Source organism: Mastigoproctus giganteus, chromosome 8 (genome assembly GCF_048544385.1).
Source record: "Mastigoproctus giganteus isolate SK-2022 chromosome 8, ASM4854438v1, whole genome shotgun sequence".
NCBI lineage: Eukaryota > Metazoa > Arthropoda > Arachnida > Uropygi > Thelyphonidae > Mastigoproctus > Mastigoproctus giganteus.
In genome coordinates this window covers 208,399,631-208,419,274 of record NC_143582.1, presented here as the reverse complement: position 1 = coordinate 208,419,274, position 19,644 = coordinate 208,399,631, and the positions used below count along the sequence as shown (strand labels likewise).

General features: G+C 36.7%; 1 protein-coding gene across 1 annotated transcript in view; it reads left to right on the top strand.

Moving 5' to 3' along the window:
* LOC150082232 (uncharacterized) overlaps window positions 1-19,644 on the top strand; it is a 1,008,282-nt gene that overhangs the window by 65,795 nt on the left and 922,843 nt on the right. Inside the window, exons 14-16 of the mRNA XM_090379191.1 lie at window positions 10,913-11,101; window positions 14,022-14,198; window positions 19,366-19,515. Coding sequence (XP_090235317.1) covers window positions 10,913-11,101; window positions 14,022-14,198; window positions 19,366-19,515 — 516 coding nt within the window. The remainder of the gene's footprint in view (window positions 1-10,912; window positions 11,102-14,021; window positions 14,199-19,365; window positions 19,516-19,644) is intronic.

The following is a 19,644-nucleotide window of genomic DNA, read 5'->3' as shown; positions in this document are numbered from 1 at the left end:
AGTTTTTTCGGAGGAGTGATAAGAGTTTTTTCGGAGCAGTGATGAAAGTTTTTCGGAGAGGTATATTTTAGAAGGGGTGATGAAAGTTTTTTTCAGAGAGGTAGGCTCGGGAAACAGTCCCCGGAAGTGATCCACCAGTAGAACCAGTTATTGTGAGTTGACTAAGTTCTGATAGCTTTAGTAAAGTATAGATAAGTTACAATAAAGGGAACTTTCTCGAGATGGGACATAGAAGTCCAAAAATGTCCACTGAGAGATATATTTAGGAGAACAGCGAGATAATGCTTACGGAAGAACACCGGACTGTCCTGCAGCCTACAGAGAGAAATAAAGTAAAGGGAAGCGACTCCTACTGAATGATCAGGCACAGCGAAGAAAGATATGACACCAGGAGTGATCGGCGAAGCGAATAGTATCCCTGGCAAATGTTAACAGTTTTGAAGCTGAAAAAAAGCGATCTCAGACTGATGGTGGACCCCAATGCAGAGCAGAAAGTCAAAGACCAATCCTAGTATTAGCTGAGGAATTCAGCTCGCCAGAAGTAAGTGCTGAACGGCATATGTACCATTAGGTAGTACAAAAGACTGTAGCTAAAGATAGATAATAGTTAAAGGGAATTCTTTTGGGATGCATATAGTTGATTCAATACTTATTCTATAGATAAGTGCAGAAATGTCATAAGGATTGTTAAATAAGAGGGCAGTTCATAGTTACGTTTCATCTGCCTAACTTTAATGAATGTAGAATAAAAACCTTTTGGAAGGGTTAATCAATAGAGCTGTTAGAGTTGTATGTTAACTTATATAATGTTACTGAAGTAGAGAAGTGGTGCAATTAGTTGCTAAATGCTGAAATTTACCTGAGAGAATCAAGAAATAAATAAACCAACGTATATTTCATTAATGGTTAATTGGGTTGTGTTAGGGCGAGACTAGCCTAGAATAATTTGTAAAGAGGACATTAAATTCCAGAAGAAGAATTGTATTAACCATGAAGAAGAATGTAGGATTGTGCTAGATAAGTATGAATAATAAATAAAATGTCAATTGTATTTAAGAAAGAGTTAAGTTAAACTGATTGCAGGAGAGTGTTAGTGGCCCAATAGTAAGAAGAAGATGATGGATAGGAAAGCCTAATGACCAGGAACGTAATCCATGCCATGTACTTGTATCAAGTGAATAATGTGTAATGATTTGCTAGATTTTTTTATTTGTAAATATGTATAATAAACTAATTGTATTTAACTTAATGCAAATAGTGTTTGGTCATTTCTGAACTCACAGCAAAATCCAAAGGAGGAGTGCACTAATATAGGAACTCCTTCAGAACCGGAATTCTTGTGTGAAATACACACAAGGCAGACGCAAAGTGGGGTATAGTAAGAATATTAATAATAAATAATATAATAAAGTAAATAAAGACAAAGAAAACAAGTAATAAATATATAAACCACCCCCACAATATGTTTCTTCTCATGAGGGATGACCCACCTCGATGCATACATTGTATATCACCGCTTACAGTCAGTTATATACTCTTAGATTGTATGTACTATTCCCATTTCAGAAAAAATACTTTCCACTCTAAGTCATGATTTCAAGAACCTTTATCACTTACACACATCATTGGAAATAGTGCTAATCTATTGAACTGTATACCTTCCGTAAACAAATACATATATATGAATTCCTCTGATGCCAAACTGGACCAAATATTATAAATTATTAAACAATAATATTATTATATTATTGTAGAATGATAATATAGGAACTGGCACATTTTAGCCTCAGCTGCCCTTGTGCCCTTAAACACCCATTCCAATACCAATATGAAAAATACCAATAAAAAACTTGTGTATGGCCCATTGCAGAGTCCCCATATGCTATTTTAAAAAAAAAATCAACTGTTTCACTTCTTGCAGTTTTTTTCAATTTTAAAGCAAATTTTAACAGGCATAGATTGTTTGGTGCACTCTGACAATTTGAAATATGATGAAATATGAAAACACATCTTTATTATCAACTGACATTAATAGACTACTACAAGTGAGTGAGCTGCATAAGCTTGCTTTCTTGCATCGTATGCCTCTACTAATGCTAATGTCTAAACATGTTATGCTTCATCACAGTGCATTCTGTTTTTTTTATTCATTATATACTTTTTAAGATAATGGCTGAACAAAGCATTCTACTGTAATAAGTTTAAAAGGTTTCAGAATTATGTGCTTTTTATATTAGCATTAGCATTAGCATTAGTAGAGGCATTTGATGCAAGAAAGCAAGCTTATGCAGCATCAACCAAAAAAAAAAAAAAAAAAGTAACATAAATAAATAAAAATAACCACTTCCACTTCACCCCTCTGTTCGTTCGAAATACCTGTCCAGCTGAGCCTTAAACTTATTTAGGCTATCAACTTCCACGACAAGGGATGGAAGTCTGTTCCACCCACCAACCACCCGCTGGCTAAAGGCAAATTTCCGCACATCTATCCTACATCTGTCTTTCCTCAATTTGAATTTATGCCCTCTCAGGTGATTTTTCTGAGCTAGAGGAAGAATCCCATCAGCATTGAGCATGCTCAAACCATTCAAGGCTTTGTACACCTCTATCAGATCACCCCGCTGGTGCCTAGTTTCCAGACACTGTAATTTGCAAAACTTAAGCCTTTCTTCGTAAGAGAACCCCTTTGTCCCATTCACCAATCTAGTTGCCCTTCTCTGTACTCGTTCCAGCAGCTCTACATCCTTCCTGAAATGAGGCCTCCAGGCCTGTATACAGTACTCTAGGTGTGGCCTGACCATTGCCTTATACAAGGGAATAATCACCTCCTTATCCCTGCTAGAAAAATTCCTATATATCATTGACAATACACCATGAGCTACTCTTGCAGCTCGTCTGCACTGCTCAGAGAACTTCATATCTGCCTGCACCACCACCCCCAGGTCCCTTTCATTCTCTACCACTGTCAGTGTAGTACCACAGAGTTGATACGTTGCTCTGGGGTTGCTGTTTCCCATATGTAGTACTTTACATTTGTCAATGTTAAACTTCATTTGCCACCTCGAAGCCCATCTGCTCAACCTTTCCAAATCCTGTTGCAGCAGCATAGTGTCAGTAGTGTCCTTGACAACCCTGCCAACCTTCGTATCGTCTGCAAACTTGGACATTAAGCCTGATATACCATCATCAATATCATTTATAAATACAGAAAACAATAAAGGCCCCAATACTGAACCCTGAGGGACTCCACTAATAACATTAGTCCACGATGAGCAGTGTCCATTGATTACCACTCTCTGTCTTCTCCCCCTCAACCACCCCTTTATCCATAGCAGCAACTTGCCTCCAATGCCACACTGCTCCAATTTGTGCAGCAGTCTTCCATGTGCAACAGTATCAAAAGCCTTTCTAAGATCCAAGTATATAATATCAAAGTTATTCCCTGCATCCAGTTCTTTTGTGACTGCATCATAGTATCCAATCAAATTGGTCAGGCAAGACTTCCCCTTAACAAAACCATGCTGTGTCCTAGCTATAACTGAAGTCTTGTCTAGATGATCCTGCAGTGCTTCTTTCACCAGTGCCTCCATTAATTTTCCGGGAACAGAAGTTAAACTCACAGGTCTATAATTACTTGTGTCAGCCTTTGATCCCCCTTTGTGAATTGGGGTCACATTTGCACATCTCCAGTCAATGGGTACCTCCCCTGAGTCCAAGGAAGCTCTCATAATTATGGCTAAGGGTTTGCTTACCTCCTTTGCTGCCTCCTTTAATATAACTGGATAGATCCCATCCACCCCAGGTGCCTTTCTTGTGTTTATCTTCAACAATTTCTCCTCCACTTTGCTCTCAGTTATTACAAGATTCTCTAGCTTACTGCTAGAATTGAATACACCTCTGGCATTCCCCTCGCTGAATAACTCCTCATGTGTGAATGTCAATGCAAAATATTCATTTAGTTTGTTAGCTACCCGAGCAGGGTCATCAACAGTTGACCCATCGATCTCAAGTGGACCAATCTGATTCATCCCCTTCCTTCTAGAGTTTACATAAGTAAAGAACTCTTTGCTGTTTTTCTTCGCATCCCTTGCCAAGGATCTCTCGTAATCTGCCTTCGCCTGTCTAACCTCCTTTGTAACTTGGTTACAGATCAACTTGTATCTATCATAGGCGTCCGTGTCACGTGTTAATTTGTATGTATCCCATGCATTTTTCTTCTCTGCCATATGCCTCATTAGTTCATCTGACAACCATTTAGGCCTAAACCTTGAACAATATTTCTTAGTTGGTATGTAAAGCCTAGTAGCTTCCATGATAAGTTCTTTGAATGCTTCCCATTTTGAATTTGCTGTTGGCAATATCATCAGTTGATCCCACTGTATAGAATTTAAATACTGTCTCAGTCCATTGTAGTCGCCTTTACGAAAGCAATACCCCTTCCCTTTACCCCTAATGGTAGTTACCTCTTTGAGTAACTCCCACTTCAGCACACTGTGATCACTGCCACCAAGTGGTTCATTTATCTGCAGATTCTTAATGCATGAAGAATCACTACTGATAATCAAATCAAGAGTATTACTCCCTCTAGTTGCCTCCCGAACATGCTGATGTAGAAAACAATCATCCAATAAATCCACAAAAGCCTTGCTACTGTGTGAGTGACCAGCCCCCAAATTCCAGTCAATATCTGGGAAATTAAAATCCCCCATTATAAGACTCTCTGATTTACTGGCCCACTCTATTTCTCCGAACAGTTTCTTATTATACTCATCAGAGTCATTAGGCCTATAGCACACTCCTACTCTCAATTTTGATCTCCCAATGCTTTTGTCACACCAATCTGACTCGACACTGCACTGTCCAGCGATGTCGACTGGCTTCACTTCCTTGGATTTTATGTGTTTTTTAACTAATAGCATAACCCCTCCTCCCTTCCTATCCTGTCTATCCTTTCTGTAGACATTGTACTCCCCAAATTCCAGTTCTGCATTTCTTATATCTGTGTGACACCACGTCTCTGAAATCCCCACAATATCTGCCTTTGATGTTTTGAGCAATACCTCAAATTCATCAAATTTATTTACTAAACTCCTAGCATTGGTGTACACATATACTTATATATTGAATAAACTTAATCCAACCTTTGTTATTTCAGTTGTAAGAAAACAGCTAATACTTATTTCAACATGTTCTTAAAAAAAGCTTGCCTCACAATTATGTAGTTACTAGAATAAGTGTCTGTTAAAATGACAGAATCTCTTATTTACTTTTTTTTTTTTAATTTTTTGTTCCTTTTCCCTAATCCAACACTCACAATCCATTAGTGATATTTCAAAATTCATGATGATGACAATATCACACATACTGTAATTAAAAATACCAATAATTATATGTGGCAATTCAGTATTTTAATATCTTAAGTAGTGCTACTTTAAATAAACAGCAGTCTTTTTATTCAATATTTGAAAATAACTAAATGCACAAGGCATAATACGTTAAGAGTTTAATATCTATATAATATCGGTGTAGATATACCATAGACAACTCTTAAGAAACTATGATGGTAGTTGTTGTAGTAGGCATTATTTGCTCTGTTTCTCATATTGTGCTCTTCCTTTACAACGAGTTGCCATGACATTGCACTACCTCGAATAAGTAATGCTTCACTAATAGAGAAGACTATTGTTACTTATTCTCAGTGAGTACCACTACCCAGACAGCACCATTTCAAAGCTATTGGCCTATCTTTGGTGAGTAGGCAGGTACCCTGGTATTGCAGACATGACGACCCAGTTGTGAAGAAGTAATGAAAGTTGTGAAAAGCAACATTTGAAGTATTAGCATTAGCAAGAAGAACATTTACTAGCAGCAGATAAAGAGTATTGAAGACTTCCAGAGTCATCAGGAATTGCTTTTGTAATCATCATCTTGTAATGTGATTTGGAGACAACTTCTTGTGAGGGTGAAGAGTTTCAGTGTAAGACCTTTTTCTCATCACAGGAAAAAGAAATGTTGTTTTATTCTATTACAAAAGGCTGTACTGGTTCAACGATGTATTCTTCACAAGATGGTGCACTGATGCACTTTGCTCTTGCAGTGAATATCTTAATTCTTCAGTAAAAAATGGCGCCTCCATAGCCAGGTGGGAAGGAGCAGCAGCAGCAGTGCGTAGCACACGCTTCTTGATTAGACCGGGGTTCGAGCCCGTCACCACCACATACGGAGGATGCGGAAAGGTCAAGGAATGACCACCGCATATCCCGGAGCAATATGGCCTTAGTTGCTAATGCTCATAAAAAAAACCAACCAAACAACAAACCAACCAAACATCAGTAAAAAATGATGTTAACATGAACTTGATAAGACCTAACACCCTTAAAGCCCAAATTTGATAGCATTCTGTAATTCACTTTGAGGGATTGTGAAGAAGATCATTTCCTAGCAGCAGATAAAGAGTATTGAAGATTTCCAGAGTCATCAGGAATTGCTTTTGTAATCATCATCTTTGAACAAGAAAGAAAATATCTAAAAGAGCACGCACATGAATCAATGTGTGGAGAACAAAGGGCAACATGAAGGGCACTATACATAGATTTTGAGATCTCTCTGTAGGTGATATGAAATGTAAATTAAATGTGAACATAACTGTGTATTCTGCACAATTTTTCATAAAAGTACATCGTTGATGATTTCTATTATTATTCATATTATTCAACTGATTCATACCAGTAAATATTAGGAATTTCACTGCAGGTACATCATTTTCTCTCTAACTGTATTTGTATATTAGCATTAGCATTAGCATTAGCATTGTGCTAATGCTAATTATCATTAACATTAGCATTAATAGAGGCATTTGATGCAAGAAAGCAAGCTTATGCAGCATCAACCAAAAAAAAAAATAAAGTAAAATAAATAAATAAAAAATAACCACTTCCACTTCACTCCTCTGTTCGTTTGAAATACCTGTCTAGCTGAGCCTTAAACTTATTTAGGCTATCAACTTCCACGACAAGGGATGGAAGTCTGTTCCACCTACCAACCACCCGCTAGCTAAAGGCAAATTTCCGCACATCCATCCTACATCTGTCTTTCCTCAATTTGAATTTATGCCCTCTCAGGTGATTATTCTGAGCAAGAGGAAGAATCCCATCAGCATTGAGCATGCTCAAACCATTCAAGGCTTTGTACACCTGTATCAGATCACCTCGCTGGTGCCTAGTCTCCAGACACTGTAATTCGCAAAACTTAAGCCTTCTTCGTAAGAGCACCCCTTTGTTCCATTCACTAATCTTGTTGCCCTTCTCTGTACTCGTTCCAGCAGCTCTACATCCTTCTTGAAATGAGGCCTCCAGACCTGTATACAAGTGTGGCCTGACCATTGCCTTATACAAGGGAATAATCACCTCCTTATCCCTGCTAGAAAAATTCCTATATATCATTGACAGTACATCATGAGCTACTCTTGCAGCCCATCTGCACTGCTCAGAGAACTTCATATCTGCCTGCACAACCACCCCCCCAGGTCCCTTTCATTCTCCACCACTGTCGGTGTAGTACCACAGAGTTGATACGTTGCTCTGGGGTTGCTGTTTCCCATATGTAGTACTTTACATTTGTTAATGTTAAACTTCATTTGCCACCTCTCAGCCCATCTGCTCAACCTTTCCAGATCCTGTTGCAGCAGTATAGTGTCAGTAGTGTCCTTGACAACCCTGCCAACCTTCGTATCGTCTGCAAACTTGGACATTAGCTTGATATACCATCATCAATATCATTTATAAATACAGAAAACAATAAAGGACCCAATACTGAACCCTGAGGGACTCCACTAATAACATTAGTCCATGATGAGCAGTGTCCATTAATTACCACTCTCTGTCTTCTCCCCCTCAACCACCCCTTTATCCATAGCAGCAATTTGCCTCCAATGCCACACTGCTCCAATTTGTGCAGCAGTCTTCCATGTGCAACAGTATCAAAAGCCTTTCTAAGATCCAAGTATATAATATCAAAGTTATTCCCTGCATCCAGTTCTTTTGTGACTGCATCATAGTATCCAATCAAATTGGTCAGGCAAGACTTCCCCTTAACAAAACCATGCTGTGTCCAAGCTATAACTGAAGTCTTCTCTAGATGATCCTGCAGTGCTTCTTTAACCAGTGCCTCCATTAATTTTCCGGGAACAGAAAAATTAAACTCTCAGGTCTATAATTACTTGTGTCAGCCTTTGATCCTCCCTTGTGAATTGGGGTCACATTTGAACATCTCCAGTCCATCGGTACCTCCCCTGAGTCCAAGGAAGCTCTCATAATTATGGCTAAGGGTTTGCTTACTTCCTTTGCTGCCTCCTTTAATATAACTGGATAGATCCCATCCACCCCAGGTGCCTTTCTTGTGTTTATCTTCAACAATTTCTCCTCCACTTTACTCTCAGTTATTACAAGATTCTTTAGCTTACTGCAAGAGTTGAGTACACCTCTGGCATTCCCTTCGCTGAATAACTCCTCATGTGTGAATGTCGATGCAAAATATTCATTTAGTTTGTTAGCTACCTGAGCAGGGTCATCAACAGTTGACGCATCGATATCAAGTGGACCAATCTGATTCATCCCCTTCCTTCTAGAGTTTACATAAGTAAAGAACTCTTTGCTGTTTTTCTTCGCATCCCTTGCCAAGGATCTCTCGTAATCTGCCTTCGCCTGCCTAACCTCCTTTGTAACTTGGTTACAGATCAACTTGTATCTATCATAGGCTTCTGTGTCACGTGTTAATTTGTATGTATCCCATGCATTTTTCTTCTCTGCCATATGCCTCATTAGTTCATCTGACATCCATTTAGGCCTAAACCTTGAACAATATTTCTTAGTTGGTATGTAAAGCCTAGTAGCTTCCAAGATAAGTTCTTTGAATGCTTCCCATTTTGAATTTTCTGTTGGTAACATCATCAGTTGATCGCACTGTATAGAATTTAAATACTGTCTCAGTCCATTGTAGTCGCCTTTATGAAAGCAATACCCCTTCCCTTTACCCCTAATGGTAGTTACCTCTTTGAGTAACTCCCACTTCAGAACACTGTGATCACTGCCACCTAGTGGTTCATTTATCTGCAGATTCTTAATGCATGAAGAATCACTACTGATAATCAAATCAAGAGTATTATTCCCTCTAGTTGCCTCCCGAACATGCTGATGTAGAAAACAATCATCCAATAAATCCACAAAAGCCTTGCTAGTGTGTGAGTGACCAGCCCCCAAATTCCAATCAATATCTGGGAAATTAAAATCTCCCATTATAAGACTCTCTGATTTACTGGCCCACTCTATTTCTCTGTACAGTTTCTTATTATACTCATCAGAGTCATTAGGCCTATAGCACACTCCTACTCTCAATTTTGATCTCCCAATGCTTATGTCACACCAAACTGACTCGACACTGCACTGTCCAGCAATGTCGACTGGCTTCACTTCCTTGGATTTTATGTGTTTCTTAACTAATAGCATAACCCCTCCTCCCTTCCTATCCTGTCTATCCTTTCTGTAGACATTGTACTCCCCAAATTCCAGTTCTGCATTCCTTATATCTGTGTGACACCACGTCTCTGAAATCCCAACAATATCTGCCTTTGATGTTTTGAGAAATACCTCAAATTCATCAAATTTATTTACTAAACTCCTAGCATTGGTGTACATGCAAGTATACATGCACCTGCTCTTCCTCTTAGCCACCCTAACACAACCCATGTGTTCACTTGTACCCCCATGATTCCCAGCAGTCTCTGAAATATCCTGCATCTTATTTTCCAGGCTGCTGCTCATTCCAATAGAAGGAGTGCAAGAATCACTTTCTCCTCTGCCAGTGGCTACTATTAATCTATTAGTCCTTGTATCCCCCCCAATCTAGCAGTTTTCCGACCCACCTAACACTGCCTTGATAGCATCAGCAAACATTCTTACACCGTTTCTATTTAAGTGTATCCCATCCCTGTAGAAGCAGTCTCTCCTGTTAACAAGTACAGACCAGGCTGAAAAAAATTCTACCCCTTGAGCACTGCACAATCTTTCCAGGGCTGAATTGATCGACAGGGCTCCCATCATATACTCCCTCCTATCGTGTCTGGGCAGAATTGCAGACACTTTCAAATTCAACCCTAATTCACGGCTTTTTTTCATCAGTGACCTGTACTTGTTAAGTAATTCCGCCGGTCTCCTACTCTTAATATCTTTAGTATCTTAATATCATTAGTATCGTAGTATCATTAGTATCTTAATATCAATTGAGTTTTTTAAAGCAGTCTTATGTTTAGCATAAGTTTAGCATAAATATGCTTTAAATAAACAGCACTCTTTTAATTTAACATTTGAAGTAATGTAGTTTGGAGATAACTTCTTGTGAGGGAGAAGAGTTTCAGTGTAAGACCTCCTTTTCATCATAGGAAAAAGTTTAGCATATTTTAAAGCTTACATGAAGAGATAATGTAATTATTCATCTCAAACTTCAACCATGAAACCCCAGTTTATTCAAAAAGTAGTTGTTTATAACCATTCTTTATTCTCTGTTAATTAACCATCTTTGCTGGTGGTTTTGGTCAGGAAACTAATGAAAATTAGTTTCTTTGTTTTTTTATCATGAATTGTTATGTATTGCTATTTGCATAACATTAAGATTATATTTAAGATTAGATTATCTCTAATTGTTATGTCTTCTAAAATAATTTGGTACAAATCAAATTAATACAATGACTATTTGCTTCTTTATGAACTAGCAGTGTGATAGTTTATGAAGTAATGGAAAATGAAAATTTTATTTAATAGAAAGAATTTCAAAGTTTAATGTTATTTCATATCAGTATTTAGTGTATACATTTTTTTACTTGGTATTCTATTTAAATATGGTAATTTTTGATTTGCAGAAAATCCAGACAGAAATTGAATCACATATTAAGAAGAGTGAAGTGCTGTCTCGAAAAGGGGAAGCTCAAGTTGATCAACAACAAGTTGTTGAAGAAATGCACAAACTACATCAACAGTTACAGACTAAAATTTCAGAATTCCAAGTTCTGATATCAGTAATGGTTACATTTTTCAAGAATTTTCAAGAGGTAAAAATATAATAATAATTTGATTTCTGACATATAAAAATAAACAGAACTGAATTCTAGAGTGGGTTAATAAATAAATAAATACTAAATATTATTATTATTATTATTATTATTATTATATTCTTTCTCCCTGATTGGGGGTTCCACCTCATGACGGGTATTGCTACCAAGTAAACAGGGTGGTTGTTGTTATGTCTAGTGTTACTGTTGGTCGAGGAACTCTCTGACTATCCTACAAATGGTCAGGATTGCGACTTTCTGGAGTTCCTTGTACGTATTCGCTGGGAGACCTATTGCTGTTAGGCTGTTATGTAGGGTCTTTGGCACCATACCTTTGGTTGACACGATGATCGAGATGGTCGTTACTTGTTGCATATGCCATATCTCTTTGATCTCCTGTCTTAGGTTCGTGTACTTCCTGATTTTTTCCCTGTGGATTTTCTGCAGGTTGCCAGTGTTGGGTACCACTATGTCAATCAGATAGGCAGCCTTTTTCTTCTTGTCCACAAGGGTTATGTCCGTTCTGTTGTGTGGGATTGTCCCATCCGTTATTATGGCATGGTCCCAGTACAGCTTGTGGTTTGGGGTCTCTAGTACTGCCTGGGGTTTATACTTGTAGTACAGTACACTTTCTTCAACCATCTAGTATTTCCTTGCTAGCTTTTGATGTATTATCCTGACTACCTGATCATTTCTATGAGTGTACTCAGTCTGGGTGATCACCTTGCATCCCGCAGTGATGTGTTAGATCATTTCTGAGGCCAGGTGGCATCATCGACATGTGTCATCGGACACTCCAGGTTCCTTGCCGATGTATTTTCTATAGTTCCTGGTGTTGATTACCTGGTTTTGGATGGCGGGCATAAATCCTTCAGTCTCGGGGAAGACCGTCCCACTCGTGAGCCATGCATTGGAAGCAATTTTATCTATGTGATCTTGATGGAGATCATTGTAGTGTCTGTCATGGAGTGTCTTCTTTGCCCATCTTTCTAGCTTCGTTTTTTCATCTTTCTACCTGAGAGAGAGAGAGAGAGAGAGAAGTAGAATGGAATCACCAAGAAAAAGAAGAATGATGATATCCAGCTCAGGACCCTGGGTGTGCCAAGCCCATACTCACCAGATGTGAGCCCCTCATCTTTGTTGTATTTATAAATTAATTAGATAATGCAGTTGATTTGCTTTTATCACCATTTAATAATATTGATTTTAGTTACATCGTAGAACTATTTTGATTTTAATTGTTACTTTTTATATTAAGCATGTACTCTTATTTTCAGTTTGGTTTCATTTCATTTCTTGTCATTACTGCTGTTTTCTTTATTCTTTTTAGATACCTGTCTAATAATCACCACTTGAATAGCTTTGTAATATGAGAAATTGTCTAACTTAAATTATCCAGATTTGGGATATCCTTAAAGGAAAAAAGTCTAGTAGTGCAGATCAAGCCAATGGGGGGGCCCATTCTCATTGGCTACATTCTCCATTTAAGAGTCAGTATTTTATCCAACAATTGCACACTGCCTGCAGTGTGAGATGGAGTTCCATACTGTTAAACTCACAGCCTTATTGTGAACAGTAGACATTTCATATAAATAAGTGTCAGAATTGAACAAAAAATAATCTAAAAAAAATTAAATCTATATATAAAAGAATATTTTGCTTTTTCACGTGCACACTTTTTGCTTTCCGCAAGGTGGGGCTAACTGCTATTGTGTCATACTACAACAAAGTGATTGACAGGTCTGTCTCAAGTGGGCTAACTGCTGTTGCATCATACTACAACAAAGTGATTGGCAGGTGTATCTCAAAGATGCTTTTACAAATTCTTAATTTTTTAGTCTTTAAATTTTTATATATATAAATTAATATTTATAGTGCTTTTAATTTTTAGAATTCTACATGTCTCAAGGCAACAATTCAATTTTTTTCAAAAGTTTCTACAGCAATTAGCAATATTGTTAATAATGGCAGTAATAGAAAAGAGAAAGATCGTATCAGAAAGACTGAGAAGAAAAGAAAAGATCTTGAGTAAGAAGCAGTATGATCTTGAATATCAAAGAAAACAAAGCAATTATTGAAAAATATGAAAATAATAAATTAAAGATATGAAAGACTACTTTTATATCACAAGACTACATGTAATGGAAATAAGGAAGAAATGTTTGATTTGTGAACACATCGCAGATGACAGAGCTGGATCAAAAGCATATATTCCATGGATTCACATGTATTCAAACAAAGGAGTTTGAATACATGGAGTTGCTTAGGTAGATGTAAGGTATGTATTGGGATAGTAAAGTGTAATCAAATACAAAATGTAGCCTCGCTGTAATGTCAGGAGTGTTTCAAACAAAGGAGTATATAACTTCATTTTTCAATGAACACAGTTTCCTGTGTAATTGGCTTTTAATATGACAATAAACAAAACATTATCTAAGGTTGGTGTTGACTTAACGTCACTATGTTTTTTGCATGGACAACTGAAGGCAGTTAAAAACTCTTTGTATTAATGGAAAATGAATCAAAAATGCTGAAGAATGGGGTGTGGGAGGTTTCCCCACTAAAAAAAAATTAAAATATAAAAATGTATAATTCAGGTTTGTGTGACACAAGGCAGAAGGGAGTGAAGCAACCTTTTGACTTGTTAAGATAAATGATGAAATCTTCCTCTGAATCAGTACTTTTGATATACCTTGTATACACATAAATACATAATTAATATGCCAAAGTACCATCTTTTCTGGCAACTGTTGGTTTTTGCTTTCTGTGTTTATGTTTTTTCTTATCACTTCATATTTTCAGATTCAGTTATAATTTTTACCATTTATGTGGTGATAACAGGTTGATAATCTCATTTTTAACTATGACTATGTTGTTTCTGTTATTAATTTTATCCATTCATGCCAAATTTTATTTTTAGCTGGACAATGTAATTGGAGCACAGGAAATTCAGTATCGAAAAACATCCTTACCCCTAGATATCACCAAAGCTGAATCTTATCTTCATGAACATGAACTAAATAAGCCTACAATACTTGAGCTCTTTAAGTTTTCTAATAATGAAGCAGATCAACTGATTGCTAAAATAAATGAAGTGGTATGTAGTTTCAAATTTAGAATTAAAAAAAAAAAAAAAAATCTGTTATATAATATTATATTTTCTGAATTATTTACATGTGAAAATTGATTGAACTTATCAAAAATAAATGAATAGGAAACATAAAAGAGAAATCTACTGATCTTTTCCAAAAGTTTTCAGTCTCTTTTGCAGACAGTGTAAAAAAATACGGGGAGGTCCTAAAGTCTCAAAACTTTATCAGACAGTTGGACAGACAACTTGAGTCAAGATCTGCTAATTGCGGGTCTCAACTACTCAAGTTGTCTGTCCAACTCTTTTGCATGGTGAAGCAATAAAGGTTCTATGTTTTAATTAAACAACACTTTATTATTATTATTATTATTATTAGCCATATGGTACAAGGAAACCTGAGGCTTATGCTGCACCAGCCAAAAAAAAAAAAAAAAAAATTTCCTAGCTACCGAGAGAGAGAGAGAGAGAGAGAGAGAGAGAGAGAGAGAGAGAGAGAGAGAGAGAGAGAGAGAGAGAGGAATCACCAAGAAAGAGAAGAATGATGATATCCAGCTCAGGACCCTGGGTTTGCCAAGCCCATACTCACCAGATGTGAGCCCCTGGGGTTATATAGTATCAATGCAATTTAAACATTCTTGATTTTAACAAAACTGCTCAAGTCAAAGTTATTCTACATGGTTTTTCAAAGTTATGAAAAATCATGTAGAATAATCTATAGAATGTACAGTACAGTTTATTCAGATTTTCCCTGATAATAATTTTCATATAAATTAGAAGAAAGTTAGAAGAAAACTCTGGGAAATGTGCTCATTGTTTAGTTCATCACAAATAAAAATTTTTTCTCAACATGCGAGCTGTACTTGCAGGCAGAAGGAACTTGTTTCGTAAAGTTAGAGTTTGTTTGAACAGAGAAGATGCAAGACTCTTTGCTAATGTCATAGAGGAGATCTTAACAGTCTGGGGGATACTGCTAACTGATGGGGAGAAGTTTGTAAATCACTGAAATATTTAGGTTAGTGGCATGATCCACAGTTACACTTGCCTTCTCTGAGAACACTTCTGTATAACCTTTTGTAACCAAATTATTATATTTGTGGAAAGAGGTAATGAAATAAGCACTTATATCACCAGAAGATACAGGCTACAAGGGGGAAAAAGTTGCTTAGGTAGATGTAAGGTATGTATTGGGATAGTAAAGTGTAATCAAATACAAAATGTAGCCTCGCTGTAATGTCAGGAGTGTTTTAAACAAAATGTATGACTTTTAATTTCTAGTCAGGTCAACTAATGATGTTATAATGCTGACTGAACATAATACCTAAGGAGCACTGCCAGGTAATAAAGAGCAATATAATATTTAAACGGCATGTTGCATGGGCTATTCTGATCAAATTTCTTGAAATAAAATTGATTCACCTGTGTAGGGTTTAGAACCGATTCAGTACTAATGGAGTCTAACAATGATACATTTCATGGATGTTTTCTCCTCTGCTTCTTCAGTGATTGTAACCTTTCAGTTTCACCATCAAAAAATCACCAAAAACTGGTGTTTTTGCCTGCAGTTCTAATCCTGTAAATTGTAATCTTGCAGTTGCACTGTCACAAAATCACCAAAGACTGCATTTTTTGTAATGGGGCAACTGCAGGATTACAATCACTGAGGAAGCAGAGAAGAAAACATATGTAAAACATATGATTGCTAGACTCTATTAGTAATAAATAGATTCTAAATCTTACACCTGTGAAGTGCTTTTATTTCAAATGATTTGATTAGTAAAGAGTAATCAAATACAAAATGTAACCTCTCTATAATGTCAGGAGTATTGTAAACAAAATATATGAATTTGTGCTTCTAATGTCAACTAATATCAATGGACACTGCTCATCGTGGACTAATGTTATTAGTGGAGTTCCTCAGGGCTCAGTGTTGGGTCCATTATTGTTTTCTGTATTTATAAATGATATTGATGATGGTATATCAAGCTTAATGTCCAAGTTTGCAGACGATACAAAGGTTGGCAGGGTTGTCAAGGACACTACTGACACTATGCTGCTGCAACAGGATCTGGAAAGGTTGAGCAGATGGGCTGAGAGGTGGCAAATGAAGTTTAACATTGACAAATGTAAAGTACTACACATGGGAAACAGCAACCCCAGAGCAACGTATCAACTCTGTGGTACTACACTGACAGTGGTAGAGAATGAAAGGGACTTGGGGGTGGTTGTGCAGGCAGATATGAAGTTCTCTGAGCAGTGCAGACGGGCTGCAAGAGTAGCTCATGGAGTATTGTCAATGATATACAGGAATTTTTCCAGCAGGGATAAGGAGGTGATTATTCCATTGTATAAGGCAATGGTCAGGCCACACCTTGAGTACTGTATACAGGTCTGGAGGCCTCATTTCAAGAAGGATGTAGAGCTGCTGGAACGAGTACAGAGAAGGGCAACAAGATTAGTGAATGGAACAAAGGGGTGCTCTTCCGAAGAAAGGCTTAAGTTTTGCAAATTACAGTGTCTGGAGACTAGGCACCAGCGAGGTGATCTGATAGAGGTGTATAAAGCCTTGAATGGTTTAAGCATGCTCAATGCTGATGGGATTCTTCCTCTAGCTCAGAAAAATCACCTGAGAGAGCATAAATTCAAATTGAGGAAAGACAGATGTAGGATGGACGTGTGGAAATTTGCCTTTAGCCAGCGGGTGGTTGGTTGGTGGAACAGACTTCCATCCCTTGTGGTGGAGGTTGATAGCCTAAATAAGTTTAAGGCTCAGCTGGACAGGTATTTTGAACGAACAGAGGGGTGAAGTGGAAGTGGGTTTTTTTTTTTTTTTTCTTTTTTTTTGGCTGATGCTGCATAAGCTTGCTTTCTTGCATCAAATGCCTCTACTAATGCTAATGCTAATGCTAATATTATAATGCTGACTGGAACATGGTACTATCCAGAGGTAGGGGACAAAGTATTTCATTGTCTTATGGGTAACTGTAAATCATGAACTGGCAATACACCAAATGAGATCAGATTTTTGAACCAACTGGATGACTGTTATATATTCCATTATTACAGAGAGAGAGATACAAGGACTGAAATGTACTTGATTTGATTCTCACTGCAAATCTGAGCAGTATCAAGGATATGAGAGTGTAAGAAGCAATATCCACTAGAGATCAAGATTTCATAAGGTGGACATTGTCCAAATAATTTTAATGGTCAAAGGAGATGAAGGCTTCAGTTTCAAGAAGGGTGGCTACATATACCTGTATCCTTTACTTAATTGCTGTAAGGGTGACTATGTACCTATACCCTTTACCAATGCACTATATAGCCAGTATTATATTAATATTATCAATCCACTCATATAAATACCATTGTCCCTAAAGTTTTTGGCTCCTTGGTCTTATTAAACTTATTACCTTAACTTCAATAGTGAGGCAGTTATTTTGATCCTTTTTTAAACAATAAACTTTACATATTGTTGACTATTATGCCTCATTTGGCATCCTTCCCTGCAATACCTCTTGGATCTAGTCTTTTTGATTAAATTCAAAACTATATTTATTCATTTCCTTTGATTCAAGAAGCACAGATTTCCATCACAAAAATTACAGTGATCAGTGAAGTTTTCATTTAATTCTGCTTATTTTACAATGTAATTATTAGCCCTGCTATTTTATTTACAATTTTATCCACAATTTTATTAATTATTCTAACTCTTATTTCATGACATTTTCTTCTTGCAAATCCTTGTCTTCAATCCTTGTTCTGTTAATCTTAGTGCTAAAAAAACTGGTTTTTTTTATTTGCTGTTGACCTTTGTATTCTTTAAAATCCAATCAAAAATTAACATATCAATTTTTATATTAGTTTCTGCATTGAAATTTAATACAAATAAGTGAAAAACATGTGTAAATGTGTGGAGACTAGGCACCTGTGAGGTGATCTGATTGAGGCGTAGGTTTTGAATAGTTTGAGCAAGCTCAATGCTGATGGGATTCTTCCTCTTGCTCAGATTACACACCTGAGGGGGCATAAATTCAAATTGAGGCAGGACAGTTGTAGATTAGATGTGCTGAAGTTTGCCTTTAGCCAGTAGGTGGTTGATTGCTGGAACCAATTTCTATCCATCATTATGGAAGTTGATGGCTTAAATAAATTCAAGGAAGAACTGGAAAAACTTTTGGAGCAAACGGATGGGGAAAGTGGTTTTTTTTTTTTTTTTTGGCCAATGCTATATAAGCTTGCTTTCTTTGCATCATATGCCTCTACTAATGCTAATGTCAGATTTTCCCAGATGGTGACCAGAACCTTTTAGTACTTATGGATTATTACATTACTTGGCAATAGAGTGATGAAATGTTATTCTCAAACGAATGCTGCAAGGTGTTTTTAAAGGAAAATCATGATTAACTAACATGATAAACTGTTACAACAGTGTCACTTAAGAATTGGATTCAGGAAATAACTCTGATGTTATTTAATTAGCAAATCATTTTAGGAAAACATTCAACTTGGCCCTATAGAGGAAATTGCTATATAAGCTGAAACATAGCAGTATCATGGAAAGATCCTTAGATGGTTTTAGGATGGCCACATTATAGGAGACAAAGGGGTCTCTCAAGGATGGTTAGTGGGTCTACTGCTGTTTCTAATTTCTTAAATGACATGGACAACAGGATACAGGCTGTAATGTGACAATTTGTAGATGACATGATGTTTGGTAGGGTGGTTAACGGCCAGTGCCAGGCAATGTTCCTACAGGATAACTTGAATATGCTTCAAGTCTGGTCAGATAAGTAGTAGCGATGTTTTAATGTTGCAAAACACAAGGCTTTACTGCAATTAAATAAAGATGCCCATTGCTTTGCTGCTCTAGTCTGGGGCATGATGTCCATTTAAATACAATTTAACTGATCAACAATGAAAATTAATAAAAAATTAAGTTTGGCTGGAATCACACCACCAGGTGGCTCAAGCCCACCCAACCCTAATCACTTTGTGCTTTAACATGAAGTAACAAAGAATAGAATAAACAAACATCTTCAAAAAATGGTCAGACCATGATGAAATGCTTTGTGTAAAAAATCAATGCAGTTTTATTGTAGTGATTACTTTACTTAGCTTTGTTTGCTAAGTAAGTTCATTTTTTTATGTCTAATTTTATTTTTTGTGTGTAAAGGAACCATCACCAGCAGCTATACAAGACAGAGAAAAAGTTAAATCCCTTATCCACACAAGAAGAAATAAATTTGAAGAAATTTGGGAAGAACACAGAAAGCACTTAGATCAGCATTATCATTATTGCAATTTTAATCGTGATCTTCAGTTGGTAAGATGATAACATATCAGATCAATTTTATAATTAAGTTTTATATATGACTAAATGAAGAAAAGAATTTTTATTCAGAAATAATTTTTATTCATATCATGTATAAAGAATGCTAATTTTGTATGTTTC